At 39.3% G+C, this 22693-nt stretch overlaps 1 protein-coding gene across 3 annotated transcripts in view; it reads left to right on the top strand.

The window, feature by feature from the left end:
* The window catches only part of LOC126247988 (transmembrane protein 183-like), a 253217-nt gene extending 230915 nt beyond the window's left edge, over positions 1–22302 (top strand). The window contains exons 8-9 of one of the 3 annotated variants that reach the window (XM_049948571.1): positions 20715–20950; positions 21305–22302. In XM_049948571.1, coding sequence (XP_049804528.1) covers positions 20715–20948 — 234 coding nt within the window. In that variant the 3' untranslated portion in view covers positions 20949–20950; positions 21305–22302. Of the gene's footprint in view, positions 1–20714; positions 20951–21304 lie in introns of those variants that run through there. The other 2 variants (XR_007545395.1, XM_049948572.1) reach the window with 2 other exon arrangements.
* The last annotated feature ends 391 nt before the right edge of the window (positions 22303–22693 follow it).

Here is a 22693-nt window from a genome sequence, read left to right as displayed (position 1 = left end):
AGGTAGAATATGGGATTTTCAGACTCTTTGTGATACTTACTTTAGGCTCACTAGAAACTTATTTACATGTATCTATTTATGTTTATTTTTTTCTTGAATCTAAAGACAGCTTTTGTTTTGTGATGAACTCATCATTTTCGCATGCACAAAAATTGGAAACTACACTAAAAAAAAGAACTAAGTTCACCTCTTGCAAAACCACTCCTAGTTTCACTCACTGTACTCTGAACTGGCTCACTCTACTGTCAGCTGCAACTGCATACCACTGCTGTGTACTGTGATTGTTGAACCATGGGCCACATTCCCCCTTCTTACCTCTGAAAACAACTGCCACAAGGTAATGAACAAAAGTGTTGCCATGTGTACTGTAGCTATGACCCACAATAATGGCTGCGAGTTTGCATACAGGCCGAAAACCGATAATCATCGGCCACACAACATATGAACCATTTCGTGATGATTTCTTGGTCTTTATAATGACTAAGGAGAGGGGGTAAAAATAATAGCATACAAATGCAAAAATGTATAAATGGAAACTGTGAAACTGGGGTAACTTTGCATGCAGAGCCAAAAAAGTACCCAATATACAACCCTACAAGTGCTACAAACTTAGAGGTGAGAAATGTATAAATGCGGTACCACTGTATTTAGGAACCATAAAACTTAATGAATAAATGGATAAAAAGAATTTATGAAAATACTTAAAACTGCTTTGTAATAGTACACAGATACATAAAGTACAAAGTGCAGAAGTTGCTTTGCATGTAACACATAGAGTATGTTCTAAGAATGATTGCAATGTGAGAGTAAATGTGATTCAGTTTGGGAGAGGTAAGATCATCAGTTTGTTAGGCACAGAGTTAAAAAGACACTGAACTGCTACTTATACAAGCTATACTTCACAATCAGTTCATATAGAGAATTAACAATATTGAAGATACTTCTATATGACACTTTAGTGGCTACTGGGAAGATTATTTGTACGATCATCAAGGAGACCTGGATTCAGTGGCTTCCTGGTGCACCATGCAGTAGCCAGCCGCAGCATTATCGGAGTTATTTATCCCTATCAGCAGCATTGCCAGATTTGTAGCAAGTAGTTCTGCTTGTCATTTAGGGAGAGGTGGACATCGTGGAAGAGTTTTGAAAATGACTAAAGACTCCCCATGCCCCTTTACCGTAGTGTATGTCCATTTGCATTAGTTTTAATATCAACAAAATAAGATCACTGTTTTTGCTGGTAGCAGGTTGGTGTCATTGACAAGTGTCATACACTGACAGTATTATATGGTTGTGTTGTCTCATGGGGACTCCATAGAAACCAGTGTCCTAAGAATCAGTGACTTGCTGCAAAGTGTTTATGCTATTCAGTGGTAGTTACTTCATGTGTCAAGTCCTTCTGTGGCATACCTGTTCATCTGGTTTATTATCAACTGTAAATTTGTGGAATCATATGAAATGTAAGCATTTACTTGTCAGTATTTAGAGTCCAATTTACATTAAATGAACTATTGCTATTTCTGTGAGTTAGTGAACTACCACAGGAGGTAGTCAGATGTCCCAGCAATGCCTGTCAATATAGTTGCTGCATACTTGCATGGAGCATTCATTACTACAGGCTATTGCCTCATTTACAGCATCTTCCGTCAACTTTCCTTTTATAAAACCAAACAGATGAAGACTAATTGCACTTATCTTCACTCCTATGTAAGTTTTATCCAGGACTTTCCTTAAATTGTCCAGCAGACAGATTGGCCTTTAGAATTTGGAGGACCTTTGTCCTCATTCTTCTTTAAAATAATTACATTTGCTTTTTTCCGTATTATTGATATTCTGCCCTGCAATAGACAAGCATCTTAGGGAGCTCAGTCTTATGTGGCTAAGTTTAGGTTTGATGAACATAGGTTTCTTGAACCAGAGGCTGGTCAACACCTCTATTCCTCTATAACCATAGACTCTGGATGTGCTTCAGTGGTCACTACTCACCACAGCAGTGGAACCATATGTGTTGTCACAAGGGGCAGATATTTTGGCCCAACCATTTGAATCATAAAGTGAAAACTTCTGTTTGGGAGAACAAAACCATCAAAACCCCAAGATGGGCTCCTTGTCATTGAGATGGATAGGTGTTTAGCAACCAACTTATGAGGCATCTGCTGCACTCCAGGTGTGTAATGCTCATCTGAGATGCGGTGCTTTGTTGGTTGCATTTTTATTTCCCAAAGTCTTGTGGAACTAAATGACTCATGATAATAAAAAACTAAAAAAATCTCAAGTAGATTGGTTGGATCGCTAGTTGACCCTAACACCCAATTGACTTAGAGAGCCTTAATGTAGCTAAACCTCCAGAGCAATCAACAGCAGAAAAGAAAAATGAGTGCTGTAACTTGGCGCAGGTGTAACAAAATTTAATCATTGTAATTAAATTGGAAGATGATACTTTCAAGAAAGTGGTCACCCTTCTACATCCAGAAAGCATTAGAAGCTATTGCTACAAATTTGAAGTCAGTGAAATGTCTCCAGGATGAAAGATCTACCACACAACAAGCAGAACTGATACTTAAATGTCAAAAGTTGGACAATAGTAGTAACAGAATAAATGGTCTGATAAAGAAACGTTAGAAGTGAAAGTATAGTGAAACAAATAACTGGTGAGCTCGAAAAACCATCACCTTTATAACATTGATTCACCTACTTTTCTGGAGCAAATAAAGTTAACCTCCTTTGTCTGAAAGTAAGACCATATATTCCAAACCACTTGCGATGTTTGAAGTGCAGACATTGTGGAGATGCAACACTCACATGCAAGGAATAGACTGTCAGCGAGCTTATATAAATCATGTTTCTATAATTCATAAACAACTTTCTCAGTTATCAATAATAATGGGAAACTCTTGCCTTTGATAATGATGAAGAGTATTTTATTCAGTACAAAATAACAACAATAATTATATAGGTTTTTTTTAAAATTGTGCATGTAAATTGTCCTTGCATCAAAAATAATTGCTTTGGTTACATTAAAATGATAAACTACATTTTATTACTTATAAAATGCAGTTTATATTTTGTAATGGTATAAAATACATAATGAACTAACACTAAACGATCTGTGGTTCTAATAATGTGGAAAACAAACAAAAAGAGAGAAGTTATTGGTTCCCAGTTTCCTAAGCACACATTCATTTACGTTTCTTTCCCTACCAGTGCTACCAACCTGACCGTTTATTATGTTATTTCTGTACTGTGCCGAAACTACCAAGCCGTAGCTTTGTTAGAGTGGGTACTAATATGAAAATGGGGTCAGAAAACACATTTCACATCATATTTCCCTCATTTTACATTACCTGTATAATGTTAAGTCAAGGTAATAACAAAAACAAACAAGAACTGTCTTTAGCCCCAGTTTTCTTAGATTAGTTATCACTTAAAAATTTGTTGAAATTTTACAGTCTTAAATAAAGAGAACCTGCTGATGATGGCACAGAGGTGCTGAAACATGTTTGTGTGACATGAAAAAACTGTTTTGCACAACAGAAAGACTTCACATGCGATAAGCTTCACAGTGTATTTATTCCCTCATGAAATTTGTTGTAAATAATGCACAAGTTCAAAAGGAACAATGATGTACATGATTACAATACCATAAGGTAAAATAGCATTTGTTACTCCACATTAAGGTTGTCTTTAGCACAAAAAGGGCTGCACAATGCTGCAACTAAATTTTTTGCTAAATTACCCAGTGATATTTAAATGTCTGACAGGCAGCATCGCAAAATTTGAAAACAAACTGAAAAAAGTTTCTAATAATTGGCAACCAATGCTGTAAAATTGCAATAAAGTCATGAGATGTCCAATTGACTCTTTTATTTGAACATGTTACGCTTTTTGGGATTACACCCATTTTCAGACATCACAAACTTCAACTCCTTCCTAACCAACCAGGCGTACAGCCTTGACAACTCAAAGAAAAAGTTTCTCCTGACAACTCCTTCCATTCTGTAGAAGAAATGCTGTTATAGTAATGTATAAAAAGTGATGGCTAGGAATTACTAACTCAGATCTGTATATGTTAAAAAAAGCTTACAAATGTTCAGCATGTAGCCATATTTATAAATTAATTTGCAATGCATATGTAAAATGACTCATTCCACATCATTATGATTTATCATGCAAATGATCCATGGAACATGAAACTAACTAACTAACTAACTAACTAAGGCCGTGTCCTACTTGAGCGACAAAAGCGAGTGACAGTGAGTGACTTCTGGATACACGACACTCCAGCGCCAAGCAGCAGCATTGGGCAAAAAGCTTGGGTGTCCTGCGTGGGAGCGACCATGTCGCGCTACAGGATGGCTGCTTAGAGCCAACCAGCTGCTTCTATAAAAAAGGCGTCCCTAACCTGTAGAATATTGTAGCTGGAGAGTAAGGCTATAGAATTAGATTTACTTAAGAAAATAAAGCGAAAAGGAATGCTGTGCATGATATTTACAAAGGGAGGATTCTCCATGGAGAATTTCATAAATATCATCAACTACGAAGATCACCATACAAATTCTTCGAATACACATGAATGAGCAGAGGAGCATTCGACTATCTCATCAGTAAATTAAATAAGAATGTTTTTTTTACATGATCAAGAACTTTTAACGGCCAATAAATGTGGAGAAATGACTACTACATGACTAACTATGCTAAATACAAACATAAGTACACAGATTGATGCCTGTGAGAAACAGGTAGCTGTGTTGTAGGGGTAGCGCATACAGTTGGTGATAACGTATTAGGAAAAGGTCCTGGTTTGATTCTAGGCTGTTAATATATTTTTACTGACTCAGTTACAATTCTTTGTACTAAGTACTGTTTACACTGCATTGCTAAGTATATTTTTAAGGTCTTGCAAAAGAACTTGATCCTCACACCTATCCCAATATATCACACACATTTAATTCCTAATAAATTACAATGAATCATGAAATCTTACTGATATTTGATGTTGTGAACGTAATTCATCAGCAGTCTATGTTAAGGCCAAGCATTTCAATTACTCTAAATATTCTGTAAAAGTAAAGCTTACAAAATTTTTGAAAAGAAAGTCAAACGTTTTGTGTAATGATTTGTCTAAAAGTATGATATAAAAAATATTAGGGAAATGTTTGGTGCACCTTATTTTCTGTTCATGATTTTGAGCATCATTCAATGGCACGTAGAAAGTTCCTCTGTTCTACTTATTTCTTTTACACAAATCATTTCATAAAATATTTGACTGATTCCTTTCATTTTTTAATTTCAAGCTTTATTCAGAAAGCATGATCTTACTGACTCCTCGTTTGACTTCCTAATAAACTTCATTCGAAGGAAAGCTTTTTGACATTAAATACCGCACGAATGTATCTTTTTACGTGCAAAGTAGCTAGCTCTTGAACAGATGAAATTTTTGACACTTCATTTACAGCAGCTTTTCATGAAATATTTCAATTTGTCCTCAACTTATTAATAAAGTTTTTGTTAATTACCCTGATTACCTACAAGCAGTTAAATATTTTCGTGCCAAACTAGACCTCATGCTGGTCACTTTGATACCCCATTTACCTGTTTCTCTTGCTTTGTATGGCTATGACAATTTGGACAAAACCTCATGGTGTAAGTTATTGCTTTCACTCTGCTCACACATTTACAAAAACATATAAAGTGTTAGTCATATGATGAAACAGTCTTTTCTGCATGCTGTCGTTTCCAAAATTCATCGTTTTGATATCTTGAACCTTTTATGAGATACGACGATTTTTACGACCACTTGATTCCCGAAGCGCAGGAAAGGTTCAGACGCGCTGCAAGCGACCTGTCCATGGATATACCGTATTTACTCGAATCTAAGCCGCACTTTTTTCCCGGTTTTTGTAATCCAAAAACCCGCCTGCGGCTTAGAATCGAGTGCAAAGCAAGCGGAAGTTCTGAAAAATGTTGGTATGTGCCGCCACAACTAACTTCTGCCGTCGAATATATGTAGCGCTACACAGGCATGCTTTGTACTTTGTAGGCACAAAGATAAATACTGGCGCCGAAACCTCTGCGTCAGTAAATAAATAAAAAAAAGTGGAAGACGAGCTTTTTTTTCTCCGCCCCCAGTTTCGACCACCGCATTTTCATACATTATCCAATGAAGTAAATACAAATTCCGTATTGTCCTCTTCGAATGTAGCAGAATTTCAATATACTTCGAAAATCCGACTGGCAAGACTCTTCGGGATGTTCGTCAATATGGCCAACTCTACGTTCAGTATTTTTTCTGCCTGTGAGAAGAGAGTGTTGCTAATAGGAACCTGATGAAATGTGAATCACATGCAGTATTCTCTTCACCATAGGAATAATACGAATATAAACATTTTGCCATGTATTCTTTCGTGTTTGCTGCTATCTCATTTAAATCCTGTCTGCCTAATAAACTACGAAACGAGTGACACAACAGCAAACGCGGAAGAATATACGTATCGTGTCATGTTTATATTCGTATTATTCTTATGCCTAATAGTGATACAGTCAGATATGAAGCACGGCAATTGACTAGATTTTTAAATTTAAGATGACTCTAATTTCTGTGCAGAATTTGATGTACTAAAGAAGCGGCCGCAAAGATTTTCAAACGGAGAAAAATTTTCGCCTAACTCTCGTTCAGAACATGTTCTATCATACGCAGTCTATTATTTAGTTCTTGTTGATCATTATCAAAGAAAGCAGCAGTGTAAGTAACAACAAATAGCAGTCTCTTGCCATTGTTTCGCTAATGAGAAGATTCCTCTTTTTTTTTAAAAAAAAAAGAAAAAAAAGCGGCGGTAGCGTGCACAAAAGCAAGCCGTGCCGCGAGCGGCGACAGGCCGTAAACACGCACTATCAGAATGCGACAAACAATGCATGACACAGTACAGTAATGCATTTTCAGCTTAGAGTGACGTAAACATCTATAACAAAGAAAACGGCACTTATCAGATCAAAGCAAAATAAGCAATCGATTCAAACCAGACGAAGCACGTGAAAAAAGAAGGGTACCCGTATAAATACGGACGGAGCGCCTGACGCATAGCAATGGTTACCTGGTAAAGCTTAACTGCTAAGCTTACGACTCGAACCAAACTACTGTAGCTGTATCGTCATTCATTCGATCTAAATTGTGTCTCATATTACAATGGAACAACTTTGTTTCGATTTGGAGGTGCGGCCTAAAACTTTTCACTCCCCTTGAATTTCCAGTCTCAAATTTGAGGTGCGGCTTAGAGTCGGGAATTTTTTTTTTTCCCTCTATTTCGAATCTCATTTTTCAGGTGCGGCTTAGATTCGAGTAAATACGGTAACAACCAATATCTCAAGAATATAAAGAGATATCATTCCGGTCTCAACTTTAAATACAGTTTAGATATATTGGTTACATTTCATACACAATGTATGGCCTTAAATGAACTACACTCCTGGAAATGGAAAAAAGAACACATTGACACCGGTGTGTCAGACCCACCATACTTGCTCCGGACACTGCGAGAGGGCTGTACAAGCAATGATCACACGCACGGCACAGCGGACACACCAGGAACCGCGGTGTTGGCCGTCGAATGGCGCTAGCTGCGCAGCATAGCATTTGTGCACCGCCGCCGTCAGTGTCAGCCAGTTTGCCGTGGCATACGGAGCACCATCGCAGTCTTTAACACTGGTAGCATGCTGCGACAGCGTGGACGTGAACCGTATGTGCAGTTGACGGACTTTGAGCGAGGGCGTATAGTGGGCATGCGGGAGGCCGGGTGGACGTACCGCCGACTTGCTCAACACGTGGGGCGTGAGGTCTCCACAGTACATCGATGTTGTCGCCAGTGGTCGGCGGAAGGTGCACGTGCCCGTCGACCTGGGACCGGACCGCAGCGACGCACGGATGCACGCCAAGACCGTAGGATCCTACGCAGTGCCGTAGAGGACCGCACCGCCACTTCCCAGCAAATTAGGGACACTGTTGCTCCTGGGGTATCGGCGAGGACCATTCGCAACCGTCTCCATGAAGCTGGGCTACGGTCCCGCACACCGTTAGGCCGTCTTCCGCTCACGCCCCAACATCGTGCAGCCCGCCTCCAGTGGTGTCGCGACAGGCGTGAATGGAGGGACGAATGGAGACGTGTCGTCTTCAGCGATGAGAGTCGCTTCTGCCTTGGTGCCAATGATGGTCGTATGCGTGTTTGGCGCCGTGCAGGTGAGCGCCACAATCAGGACTGCATACGACCGAGGCACACAGGGCCAACACCCGGCATCATGGTGTGGGGAGCGATCTCCTACACTGGCCGTACACCACTGGTGATCGTCGAGGGGACACTGAATAGTGCACGGTACATCCAAACCGTCATCGAACCCATCGTTCTACCATTCCTAGACCGGCAAGGGAACTTGCTGTTCCAACAGGACAATGCACGTCCGCATGTATCCCGTGCCACCCAACGTGCTCTAGAAGGTGTAAGTCAACTACCCTGGCCAGCAAGATCTCCGGATCTGTCCCCCATTGAGCATGTTTGGGACTGGATGAAGCGTCGTCTCACGCGGTCTGCACGTCCAACACGAATGCTGGTCCAACTGAGGCGCCAGGTGGAAATGGCATGGCAAGCCGTTCCACAGGACTACATCCAGCATCTCTACGATCGTCTCCATGGGAGAATAGCAGCCTGCATTGCTGCGAAAGGTGGATATACACTGTACTAGTGCCGACATTGTGCATGCTCTGTTGCCTGTGTCTATGTGCCTGTGGTTCTGTCAGTGTGATCATGTGATGTATCTGACCCCAGGAATGTGTCAATAAAGTTTCCCCTTCCTGGGACAATGAATTCACGGTGTTATTATTTCAATTTCCAGGAGTGTTTTATGAGCTGCTAAAACTTGGTGACATAGTTAACACTGATTGCTACCAACAGCTAATAATTGATTTAAATCGAGCATTACATGAAAAATAATTGGAATATGGACAAAGGTAACACAGTCATACTGCTCCATGATAACGCCCCATCACATGCAGCAAAATGGGTCAGGGGAATGATCGAGGTGTTCAGTTGGGAAATACTAGGGCATGTGGCTTATCTCCAGACTTGGCTCCATTCAGTTATCATCTATTTGCATCACTGGGACACACTTTCATTGAACAATGATTCAATTCATGTGAAAATGTACAAAAATGGCTCGCTGACTGCTTCGCTTCAAAAGAAGGCATGGCATTCATAGCCTGTGGGAGAGGTGGGAGAACATATAAATAGCAGTGGAGATTATTTTGAATAAAATATTGTTTATCAGTTTCAAACAACAGATGTGTAATTATTGCAACTAAATTCCGGTTTCATATTTCTACACCTGGTAGATACTATGACACAAAGTTACTTAGATTTATCCACTGTTACCACTCACAGACTTTCTTCAAAATCTTGTGTGGGTTTCTGCACTGTTTCAATTTGTGAGCTCTTTGTTCACCTATACTTCTTTTCTGACAAAATCTGTTTGGTCTTCTGACATCCGTCGTTAATCCCTGGAGGTCTGCATTTCGTGAAGTTCATCTGCTTGCCTGAGTATGTGTTAGTGCCTGTACGGAATGCTCTATCACTGCTTTTGCTTTTGTGTCTAAATTATCACTGATGTCCCCAGGTTTCACACAATGAAATACATTTATCAATTGATTAAAGTGAGTTATTTTCCTACATGAAACGGTATTTTATATTACATAAATGCTTAATTTTTATTAGTGATTAGCTATATTACACCAAACCTGTATTATACTTAACAGTGTGCTGCAGTCCAAAATATGATAGCATCCATAATAAGTGAATTTGAAGCATTGCTGTGTTATCTTTGAACACTGAGAGCAACATAGTGTCTTTGAGAGTTGTGCCTGTACCAATATGGTTTAATTGATCTCTTATTAGGGACACCATCACATGTTGTTCTTTCCACACTTCTTTGTGGATCATAGTAAGCTGTAAGCATAACAAAATGTTGTGTGTGACAAAGCTTGATAATGGCATATCCCACTCAATCTTGTGTATTTCATTTGTACCTAACAACCATCCAATCTACACTACTGGCCATTAAAATTGCTACACCAAGAAGAAATGCATATGATAAATGGGTATTCATTGGACAAATATATTATACTAGAACTGACATGTGATTACATTTTCACGCAATTTGGGTGCATAGATCCTGAGAAATCAGTACCCAGAACTACCACCTCTGGCCATAATTACGGCCTTGATACGCCTGGGCATTAAGTCAAACAGAGCTTAGATGGCGTGTACAGGTACAGCTGCCCATGCAGCTTCAACACGATACCACAGTTCATCAAGAGTAGTGACTGGCGTATTGTGAGGAGCCAGTTGCTCGGCCACCACTGACCAGACGTTTTCAGTTGGTGAGAGATCTGGAGAATGTGCTGGCCAGGGCAGCAGTCGAACATTTTCTGTATCCACAAAGACCCGTACAGGACCTGCAACATGCGGTCGTGCATTATCCTGCTGAAATGTTGCGTTTCGCAGGATCGAATGCAGGGTAGAGCCACAGGTTGTAACACATCCGAAATGAAATGTCCACTGTTCAAAGTGCTGTCAATGCGAACAAGAACAAGAGGTGACCGAGACGTGTAACCAATGGCTCCCCATACCATCACGCCAGGTGATACGCCAGTATGGCGATGACGAATACATGCTTCCAATGTGCGTTCACCGCGATGTCGCCACACACGGATGCGACCATCATGATGCTGTAAACAGAACATCCGAAAAAATGATGTTTTGCCATTCGTGCACCCAGGTTCATCGTTGAGCACGCTATCGCAGGTGCTCCTGTCTGTGATGTAGCATCAAGGGTAACCGCAGCCATGGTCTCCGAGCAGATAGTCCATGCTGCTGCAAACATCGTCGAACTGTTTGTGTAGATGGTTGTTGTCTTGCATACGTCCCCATCTGTTGACTCAGGGATCGAGACGTGGCTGCACTATCCGTTACAGCCATGCGGATAAGATGCCTGTCATCTCGACTGCTAGTGATACGAGGCCATTGGGATCCAGCACGGCGTTCCGTATTACCCTCCTGAACCCACCGATTCCATATTCTGCTAACAGTCATTGGGTCTCGACCAACGTGAGCAGCAATGTCGCGATACGATAAACCGCAATCACGATAGGCTACAATCCGACCTTTATCAAAGTCGGAAACATGATGGTACGCATTTCTCCTCCTTACACGAGGCATCACAATAACGTTTCACCAGACAACGCCGGTCAACTGCTGTTTGTGTATGAGAAATCGGTTGGAAACTTTCCTCGTGTCAGCACGTTGTAGGTGTCGCCATCGGCGCCATTCTTGTGTGAGTGCTCTGAAAAGCTGATCATTTGCATATCACAGCATCTTCTTCCTGTTGGTTAAATTTAACATCTGTAGCATGTCATCTTCGTGGTGTAGCAATTTTAATGGCCAGTAGTGTAGTTGTGCCATTTTAAGTCCCTCCAGTTCATCTGCAGATAGTGTAAATAGACACAACAATAATACCATGATTTGTGAGAGTGAAAAACTATCTGACCATGTGTGATCTGACCATGTGTCATAAAAAAACTACTTACAGAGATCTCTCTGTCATACAGTAGGTCTCTTCGACTATATATCTTGAGCAGTAGGATTTCCAAGAACTCTGTGTTCGTAAAAAGAACGTTTACTGCTAACTGGAAACTGTTACTGCATGAGATACAAGAAACACAATAAATTTCCCTTTAGGGTGTTTGTTTTGTATTATATGTGCTGCTATCAGTGTTGATGCCTCTTCCACTCTGGTGAGCCAAAGTGGACACGTGTTAACACACTGGACTCACATTTGCGAGGATGGTGGTTCAAATCCTTTTCTGACTATCCAGATATAGATTTTTATGGTTTACCTATATTGCTTAAGACAAATGTCAGGATTGTTCCTTTGAAAAGGACTTGGCCAATTTCCTTCTTCATCCTTTCCTTCTCAGAGCTTGTGCTCTGTCTATACTGACCTTATCTGTGATGGGAGACATAAATCCTAATCTTCCTTTTGCATTTTCTTCCACAGTAGCAAGTCTAGTTGCATATTCACACTTTGTATAGATTTTCTGGGTTCTTTGATACATGATCTCTTTTTCTATATTTTTACCATGTGAGAGGCATTTTATGTAATTTATGTCTGTGTTCTCCTCAGCATCTATTTGACGCAACTAACTGCTCTTAGTACTAACTCATTTTTGTATAGTTTCACTGCATTTAATATAGAAGGCAGTTGTAATTTAATTTTTGCTACTTGAGACAGTGCAGAGGGAAAACTGTTTACCATTTTGGTATCCAACTTTATAGGAATCACGTTTCGACTGTTTGCTGCAGGATCGTGTTGTCAGTAATGTTAGTGTCACGACTTGCCGTTAGGCACCGGTACTGGTGCGGCGACATAGGGTCGAAACATAAGCGTCAGTGTGCATTACAGGTGCAGGCAGTTTATATGGGCCTGGATAAGGTGAGTAGGGCTTCACACATAAAGCTGTTTTATCAAAACAGAGTCTGACTTAAGCCACCAATAGCATCAAAAGGTGAAATACGTTTTTATTTTATGTGCACAGAATTAGTAACAACTAACTGAACATCATTGGTGAGGGGACCAGGTACTGAGCATTATATGTTGTGAATGAATACTGCCACCCATCTCGATCTGTGTCCCTTATGCGGGTTGTCGGTCAATTGTGGTTGATAGCTTTGTAATGCACAGTGATCTGGTGGCGTAAAATGAGTAATCTTTGTGTTTATGTATTTGAGTCTTCCATCTGTTATTATGTTAGTTTATCTGTATTAATGTTAAAACCATTCTACTGCAATACAAAAGCCATTTTTGAGCAAGTTTTTTCCCCTCCTTGACAATTGGACCTGTATATGTGTAGGGTGATGTTTGGACTTTGAGGTTCACCCAGTAGAAGCATGATTTCCATATCAGTCACCAGTTTCATAAATAGTTTTGATTTTAGGACACTTAGCCACTTCTTGGAGATGCTTTAAGTGAGATAGGTGTAGAGGATAAGCTAATAGCTTTGACAGCCTTGTTTTCATGTTCATTTGTATAGATCCTGATAGTGTGGGCATAGTAATACAGACTTTTGCTTTGAATGATAACAGTGAAGCTTCTGTGGTGCGTTTACAAAAGATCGTTCTTCCATCAACACGTATGTGTCTTTCCAGATATTGTGTTCGGTTCATGTTTTCTGGATTCAAAGCAAATGAGATGGAGGGGCCTCGAATGGGGTTTTTCCTTTGTTTGCGGTATCCATTTAGTAACCTTTCATTCTCGGATTTGGAATTCCTCAGTGTACATAGGATAACTCGTGCTGTATTCGGGATGGATGACGGAGGTATTTACATAATTTTGTTGTGCTGAACATGGCATTTCATGTTTGTGAGCAAATCTCTACATTTACTGTGGCTTTCATTTTATACTCTATGGTTGAGAGGTGATATATAAGTAAAAAATAAATTACTTGTCAACTCAAAGATTTGTTTGAATATGATAGTGCGCTGCTAGGCAGGCCGATATTGGATTCTGTTTTTGATCTTAGAACTGTTTCAGCTAGCCCTTTATGTAGGGACTTGGCATTTGTTGTGGAATCCCAATCACATTGCAGCTTGGGATCATTTTAATGTATAGGAAGCAGGAGATAAACCACAGACTTCTTTACATGTAGTCTACATTTTACTGTCAGCATCCTAGAACCACAGAAGTCTATATACACATAGTGGAAACAATCCATCTGACTCCATGTTGATGGGATATTAAGCCTTTATTTTCCATATCTCTTCCTTAAACATCTCTTACCTCAATCACTTCTCACTTATCTAGAGTTTGTGGATTTGTATAGAAGTATCAACCTTCCTCCCAATATCACCATGTTATTTCAGCTGGCATGTACCTTTGTGATACAGTGTTTACTTTATTGACAGGACCCCCCCCCCCCTCCCCCCCCTTCTCTCTCTCTCTCTCTCTCTCTCTCTCTCTCTCTCTCTCTCTCTCTCTCTCTCTCACACACACACACACACAATAAGATCAAAGTGCTTATTTTAGAAAATGCTGTTTCATGTGCTCAGTAGCTGAGGATATGACATAACTAAGTTTTGTCAAATAATTATTACAGTCAGTGGGATAGGGTGGTATTTGTATGACCCAGCAACAGCTGAGCACTGGGAATCTGTGTTGGCACAACATAAAAAAAATCAAAAGCGTGAGAACCAGTGTGAAAACAATGGTTTTTTGTTCCCTGAAGTATCACAATTAATTGACATTACTACTTTTAAGTGTCAAATTGATTGTGTGAAGCATTGTGGAAAACATAGCCTGCACTGTAGTGATAAAAATATCGGCTATTCCACCATGATCGGTCCTTGCCACACACTATTGGGTATGATACAGTTTTGGGGAGAAATATCAAAATGACAACAGTTACACAATCGTGTTACTCACTAGATCTGGCACTGTCACTCATGGCTGTGTTACCACACATATTTTTTCTGTTCTGTAGAAAACAGGAGGACATCAGAGGCAAACATTTTTAGTCTACAGAAGAGGTGAAACAGAAACTTGATTCATTGTTCTGTCATATCAGTAACTGTGAAATGCCAAACTTGTGAAACAGCATTCACTAAAACAAGCACTCTACCCAGACAGATTCTTCTGCATGGATGACACTTGGCAGATGATTCAAAACTATGTATAGTGGAAGCACCTAGTGGCAGAAATAGTCACCACCACTCATCTGGGTGCAAGAAAGTAATTGTTACTTTCGGCTCTCCTTCCCCTCATACATAGTAGTAAATATTTTTTTCTCTTGATTTTTTTGCCTCTAATTGATTATTTAACTATATGGTTTTAACCATTGAAATTGATTCAACTGTGAATCCTTAGTGAAACATTGTATATTGTATTAACTAAACAAAACACTTTTTTAGCCTTGTTTCACAAACTTTATTATTAATGTAGGATGTAGGTTTTGGGTTATAAGCCCATTTTATAGTACATAACTGATCCTAAAGATGAGAACCAAGCAAAGATAAACATGTCAAATTTTTCATCTATCCGTTCTTCACGTGAACTCTAAAAGTTATTTCTGTTTACAGTTTTGGCAAATTACATAAGGGTTTACAAAATCCATTAGGACAGCATTTACAATAACTATGACTGACTATCTGTACATTACCAACATTTTGTGGCTTCTCTATTTCTGTTCTGGCTAATAATACTGTTCTCTGACTCATTGTGACGCCTCTAATGTGATTAGTTGGTTGGCTATTGTGAGAGGCAGTCTTCGCCTGGCTGTAATGTTAAATCCCTTATTACAGAAGGTAAGAATTGGGAAGCGACTTGAAATAACCTAAGCTAGAAGTCCTTTGCAACCTCTAAATTTATTCAGAAAATGATTTCAACTCTTGCTATACTTGTCTTGAAGGAGTTGTACCTGCAAACTGTAGTACAGAGATGATGGTTGGCTAGCACCACTCCATCTGCTTTGACAAAACACTGTTAGTGTTAACTGAAACTGCAACCACTATATTACACATAACGTTGCCAATCTGTTCACCTACGATTCCATTAACTGCACTGATACTGCTACAGCTACTTCTGCCTAGCCTTGCGTGGCTACACTTCAGCTTCTCACAATTGCTAAGATTTCCCTGACTTCCCTTGCCTTCTTTTCACTGTTCGGAGAATCCTGCCTCTGAGTTTTGTACATCTTTCCCCTTTGCCCCCACTGGTCCCTGAAATAACATGGGTCCAAAGGCCTCTCACCATCTCATTGGCCCTAATTGTCTACTACTCTTCACTAACCTTCCAGAGGCTGGGTGGTGGGAGAGAAGTGTATCTCCCTATCAGGACACACACTATGTCCTAAGCCTGCCATTGGCTTTTCATAATGTATCGGGGTCCATACCAAAGACTCTCTCTTTATCCCTCTCGTCCCACACTCTGTCTAGCCAGGAAATGTTGGCCTAACTATTATTATTGATATCTCTTCTGAGTACAATTAGAGCTGTGCCTATAGTGTTGCTATGTAATCATGTGTTCTTAGCTTAAAGTGTTATTGCTATATGTGGCTGTCCGACGTGCTGGCTCACTGGCTGTCCAGTGAAGTTTCCTTGTCATGCCCTAAGACTTTTAAGACTTAATGTTATTATGTTATTCACCATTTCTTAGTATTCTTCTACAAGACTTGAGTGCTCTGTGGATATGACACTTCCCCCATCTGGATAACTGGCATTATTCCTTAGAGTAGCGTCAGCGTAAAAGCCATTAATTTTTAGATATTTACATCCATTTTTGTTACATTTCTATCCACAGGATTATATTTTTCTTTTGTGTCCATTTTATATTTCCTTTTGGTACAATTATGAACTTTTTCTGACATGAAACAATTACATTTCATTACACTTTACAGAGTTCTCTTAGTCTATCATCTATTTCCAGGAGACACGGAGTCATCTTGCTATTTTGGACTACTGGTAGGAGATCTTCATACTATAGTGGTTTCTGTGACTTGATATACAATGGTAGTTTATACTCATATTTTCCCCACAACAGTTAACATTGATAAAGTAATTCCATACAGTTCTAAAGCATTTTCTACAACATTTAAATTGTCTGCAGAAACAGGTTATTACAACTATTATAATAAATTATACAGTTACATATGTAGTGATGGAATAGGATGTTAGATACCTGAAGTGTGTCACCTTTTCCTGTAGTTCAGCTACTATTCTTTCTATGTCATTTAAACTCTTTCCAGTGGCTTTCAAATCATCTACTTGTTTGCCCACTTAATGATAAATCTAAGTTTAGGAATGAAATGTTTGTATTCTCATTATTTACTGTACAACTATCAATTTTTAACTCTCTTTGTAGTATTATTCTTAGTTGTATTTGTACGTATTATTCGTTCTGATTGTATTGATGCTCTTGTTCCATACTCTTTACATTGAATGTAGAAGCTTACTTTTCCAACTCCTTTTAGTACTACATACTTTAGAGCTTGCCTTACACATAATACAGTCAGACCTGCTTCCTTAGGAACCAAATGTAATCATTATTACTTAAATGTGTCCAAATACTTTTATTTAAAGATAGGATTTTTCCACAATTGCTTGGGATAGCACTTACCGGCTGAAGCAACCCTTCTTCACACTTTTCATGATCAAATATTTGCAACATTGCAAATGTTTGTCTGCAAAACCTTCCTAGATCTGCCATGTCTTACTGTTTTATTATAGAGCAACACTTCATCACCCACAGTGAATTCATTTGGATTCTGTCATTTGTCATATTGTTCTTTAGTAGTCCTTTAGTGTTGTATTATCAATTTCCTTGCTACGTTATGTGCTTCTTCGATTCTAGCTCTGTCTGTTCACATATTACTCATAGTAATAACTTACCTTTGCTGATTCTTATTGCAATATTCCTGGTATATTTACCTTTGTTCCATACATTAATTTAAAAGATGTATACCTGGCACTACTGTGTGGTGTTATGTTGAATACAAAAACTGCATATAGTATCCACTTGTCCAATGAACTTAGAATCCCTGTCACAAAGTGCTCAAGTACTCTATCAGTGTATGGTGATGTCTTTCTAGCACACCATCTGATTCTGAATGCTATGTCATTGTGTGTATTGTGCTTATATGCAACTATTTACAAATTTTACTAAAAATATGACTTAAGAGATTTGATCCTTGGTCTGTTAAAAGCACTGACGGAATTCCATATCTTAAAACTGTGTTTCACAAATACTTCTGCACTGTTTCAGTATCTTGCCTTTATGGGTAAAGCTAATGTAAACTTAGTTAAATTGTCTTGGGTCAGCACGTATCTGTTTCCTGTGCTTGGTACCTCTAACGCAAAATACTTGTTCAGGTGAACATCCGCAACTAGGAACATATTTACAGAATAAAAATCCGCTTCAGTTGGCATAATTTTCTTAATTTACTCCATGAGCAGTTTTGAAGCTTAAACCTTCACCTTCACCTTCAGGTGCTACCAAATAATTTTGAGAACTTCTGTGTTGTGCTGTCTAGTGGGAGGGGGGCACTACGGTTGCCGGTCCAATGCTCCCATGTATTTGTTTGACACAAGTGTGATCCCCAATGACTGACTGGCCCGACCGCCAAACATTTATGTTCTCATAATTGTACTCTTCGAGCTTAAGTCTTAACTTCATTAGTTTGACTACAGAAGTTTTGAACTAGGATCTTTCACACTGAATATCCATGTTAATGGCTTATGGTCTGTTACCACCATAAACTGTTGTCCATATATGTACAGTCAGATCTGTTTCACAGCATGTACTATAGCCAACAATTCCTTCTCTGGTGCTGCAATTTAATTCTGTCTCGTTTAATGATCTAGATTTGTAGTGGGCAAGTCATTGCCAACTTTCTTGTCTTTTGACAGAACTGCTCCCAGAGCTGCATTGCTCACATCTGTCATCACTATGAACGGCTTGTAAAATCAGGGTACTAAAGTAGTGATGGATTAACTAATTTCTTCTTTAGTTCCTAGAAAGCATTGTTTTGTATTTTACCTTTTTGTGTGTGTGTGTGTGTGTGTGTGTGTGTGTGTGTGTGTGTGTAGCAGTTCATGAAGTGGCTTTGTGATTTTCCCCAACTGTGCAATAAATTGTTGATAGGACCCAGTTAGACCTAGAAACCCTTTCAGTTCTTTTGTTGTTCTGGGCTGTTGAAAGAATTTCACCTTTTCCACCTTTGTCATGTCCAGTGAGATTCCCTTGTCTGCAAAACAATGACCTAAAATGATGTCACTTCTTTTCTTAAGAATTCACATGTATATTCTTCTACCTTTAATTTGTGCTTTAGCAACTTATCAAGAATGAAACAGAGATTCTTATTATGCTCCTGCAGGATTCTTCCGTAATACATTGTATCATCTTGGTACGTTAAACTCTTTATCCCTTGCGGACCTCACAAAACTGCATTCATCAGTCATTGAAAACAACTTGAGGTTTCTTTCAGTCCCATTAGCGTTCGTTTATACTCATAGTGCTGATAGTTTGAGCTGAATGCAGTATTATCGCTGTCCTTCTCATCCATCAATATCTCATTGAATCTGCTTGCAACATCAAGCATTGAGAAGTACTTTGCCTGCCCTAGTTGGTCAAAGATATCGGACATATTTTGTAGCAGAAATGCATCATCTGCTGTGATGTTGTTTTTCTGTCTGTAGTCCACAATTATTCTCCACTTCTGTTGGGAACTTACATCTCTTTTTTGAAACCAACAATAAAGGTGTGTTCCATTCCCTCTTTCTTTTGACAGTTATCATCTTTCAGCATTTGTTCAATCTGCTCTTTTAAGGCCTCTTTCTGTGCTTTGGGTATTCTTTATGGTCTAGCATTCACCATCTTCCCTGCGTGTTCTGGTGCTATCAATATTCTGTGTGTAGTTGTGGCTGTATATGACAATTTGTCTCCTGGTAGATGGAATACTTCTCCATATTCTGTGCAAAATTCTGCTAATGCATTCTTCTTTTCCGTATTCATATGATCCACTCTCAGTTGTTTTTGTGGAGCACTAGCAGGACTTCCTGTCCTTTCTACAGTTTTTTTACTGTCTCTTATTTCATGCACCTTTGCTAGACACACTAATTCTTCCATCACTAATGTGATCTTTTGTAATTGCTCTTTGTTCTCTGATAAATTTGTTGCACTTACTATGCACATGCCATTTTGCACCCTCACTAATGTCTCTGGTACATACACTCTATTAGACTATCCTGTTTGAGGATAAACATTTCACTTTCACTATCTCATGGTACTTTACCCTCCACATTCAACTGCATCATCATTTCCTCACATGGTCCAATTACCTCACTGGACTTCTGATAATCTCAAACTCACATACTTTCAGTTTCTCCTTCACTGTTTAGGTGTGTGCCCCCTGCCCGCCCTCCGCCCCCTGCCCGACCTCCGCCCCCTGCCCGACCTCCGCCCCCTGCCCCCTGCCCGACTAGCTTTCACTGTTCAAAGCATCCTGCCTCTGATTTTTTTTGGCTTTCCATTTTGCCCCCACCAGTCCCTCACATGACGTGATGCCGAAGGTCTTCCACCACCTCATTGGCTCCAATTGTGAACTTCTCTTCAGTGGGTTTCCAGAGGCTGGGTAGAGGGAGAGAGGCATCTCTCACTGTATGGTCACACACTGTGTCCTAAGCCTGCCATTCACTTTTCATGATGGCTTGGTGTCTGTACTGAAGACTGACTCTCTCTCTCTCTCTCTCTCTCTCTCTCTCTCTCTCTCTCTCTCTCATCCCATGATTTCTGTCTAGCCAGGAAATGCTGGCCCCACTGTTATTGTTGATAAACATTCATTTGGAGCTCTGCATATCAGTGTTACTCTGTAATGTTCTTGGGTCAATCTGTGGTCATGGCTTAGTGTCTTCACTAGTACCTGGCTGGCTCACTGGCTTCCCTGTGACATTTCCTTGCCAACTATTTTTCTACAAGACTTGGCTGTTTGTTTCCATGCCCCACACATCAAATTTGACTTGTTGCCTTCTCATTTATCATATAGTTGTTTACCTACCTTTTTAAATTTGTTTTACAAATGTAAACACAATTGAATGTAAATATAAAAATTATACTCTTGTGCTTTGTAGATAACATCTTCACAAGAAGTGGAGTTGCCAAACCTTGAGGGACTTGTACTGCGAGAGATTATCCTTGTCAAAATGGAAAATAAAACGAAAATAAAATGCATACTCCACTCTTGCCCTATCTTAACTAATAAAAAAAAGAAGGTATTCATTTTTGAAACAGAAATGCCAATACTACGCACAAGGGTTCTGAATTGGTGGAGCCCTTACTACCCCCGCCAGGCTAACTGTCCCTAGAGGTAAGTTGTTTTGAAACATGACATCTAATTTTTAAACACCTAAAACTCTGTTAAAATCCATGTTACTTTTACTGCCAGTGTGACCTTTACATATAGAAAAGATATATAAAATGTATAATAATGTTTCAAGATAAATGTTGATATGTATTGCAGTTGTTTCTAGAATGTATGTGTGAAAAGAATTATCATCATTCATTTATACAGCCAGCATTCTCACAGAGTTCTTTTGGTTTATGTGGAGAAGAGTATTGGGAACCAAGTCTTGTTATGTTGATAGTACAGATGTCGTGAACAGGAAGCTTAGCATAGACAACATGTTTTTTAAACTCCCTAACAAGTGTACTCTCATTGCAGGGGTTGAGCACAATTTGGCTAAAAATATCCAGCCTGGAGAGCCATACCACAGTATTCAACAGCACAAAAGTGTAAATTATCTGTGGGAATGCTGATGAGCCCTAAGATACAACTCCCTTATCCACATTCAGCATCCATTCTTGATAAGTGTTCTCTGAAAGGGCATTTTTGTTTAATTGATCATTAAATATCCCTAGTGATAAGCTGTTTTCAAAAATTACATTTTAAAAACCTGTTAAAATCGGTGTTACTCCCATTGTGACTCGTATATTTAGAAACAAGAGCACAAAACCATGTTAATACTAACGATCCCAGTGTTGTTCCTGTAGAATGATATCGCATCCATTATTGATAAGTGTTCTCTGAAAGGGCATTTTTGTTTAATTGATCATTAAATATCCCTAGTGATAAGCTGTTTTCAAAAATTACATTTTAAAAACCTGTTAAAATCGGTGTTACTCCCATTGTGACTCGTATATTTAGAAACAAGAGCACAAAACCATGTTAATACTAACGATCCCAGTGTTGTTCCTGTAGAATGATATCGCATCCATTATTGATAAGTGTTCTCTGAAAGGGCAGTTTTGTTTAATTGATCATTAAATATCCCTAGTGATAAGCTGTTTTCAAAAATTACATTTTAAAAACCTGTTAAAATCGGTGTTACTCCCATTGTGACTCGTATATTTAGAAACAAGAGCACAAAACCATGTTAATACTAACGATCCCAGTGTTGTTCCTGTAGAATGATATCGCATCCATTATTGATAAGTGTTCTCTGAAAGGGCATTTTTGTTTAATTGATCATTAAATATCCCTAGTGATAAGCTGTTTTCAAAAATTACATTTTAAAACTCTGTTAAAATCTGTGTTACTTTGTTACTCCCAGTGGACACGTATATTTAGAAAAGATATATAAAACATGTAATAATGTTTCAAGATAAATGTTGATATGTAGTGCAGTTGATTCTAGAATGTGTATCAGAAGATAATAAAACAATAAATATATGTATTCCATTCCTGAGTTTCACATGTTCATGTTTGCCCAGTTTACATTAAGCACATGACTGCTTTGATGGCATAGGTGATGCTTGCGACCAGACCGGAGCAGGTGGTGGTGGTGGGAGGATGTATGGGACAGGTCTTGCATCTAGGTCTAATACAGGGATATGAGCCATGAGGTAAGGAGTTGGAGTAAGGATGGAGGAGGATATTGATTAGGTTCAGTGGGCAGCAGTATACCACTGTGGGAGTGGTGGGAAGGATAATGGGTAGGATATTCCTCATTTCAGGGCACAATGAGAGGTAGGCAAAATCCTGGTGGAGAATGTGATTCAGTTACTCAAATCCTGAGGGGTACTGAGTCATGAGGGGAGTGCTCCTTCGTGG

The sequence above is a fragment of the Schistocerca nitens genome, chromosome 3 (genome assembly GCF_023898315.1).
Source record: "Schistocerca nitens isolate TAMUIC-IGC-003100 chromosome 3, iqSchNite1.1, whole genome shotgun sequence".
Lineage (NCBI taxonomy): Eukaryota > Metazoa > Arthropoda > Insecta > Orthoptera > Acrididae > Schistocerca > Schistocerca nitens.
Note: the sequence above shows the minus strand (reverse complement) of the source record. Positions and strands in the feature narration are given on the sequence as shown.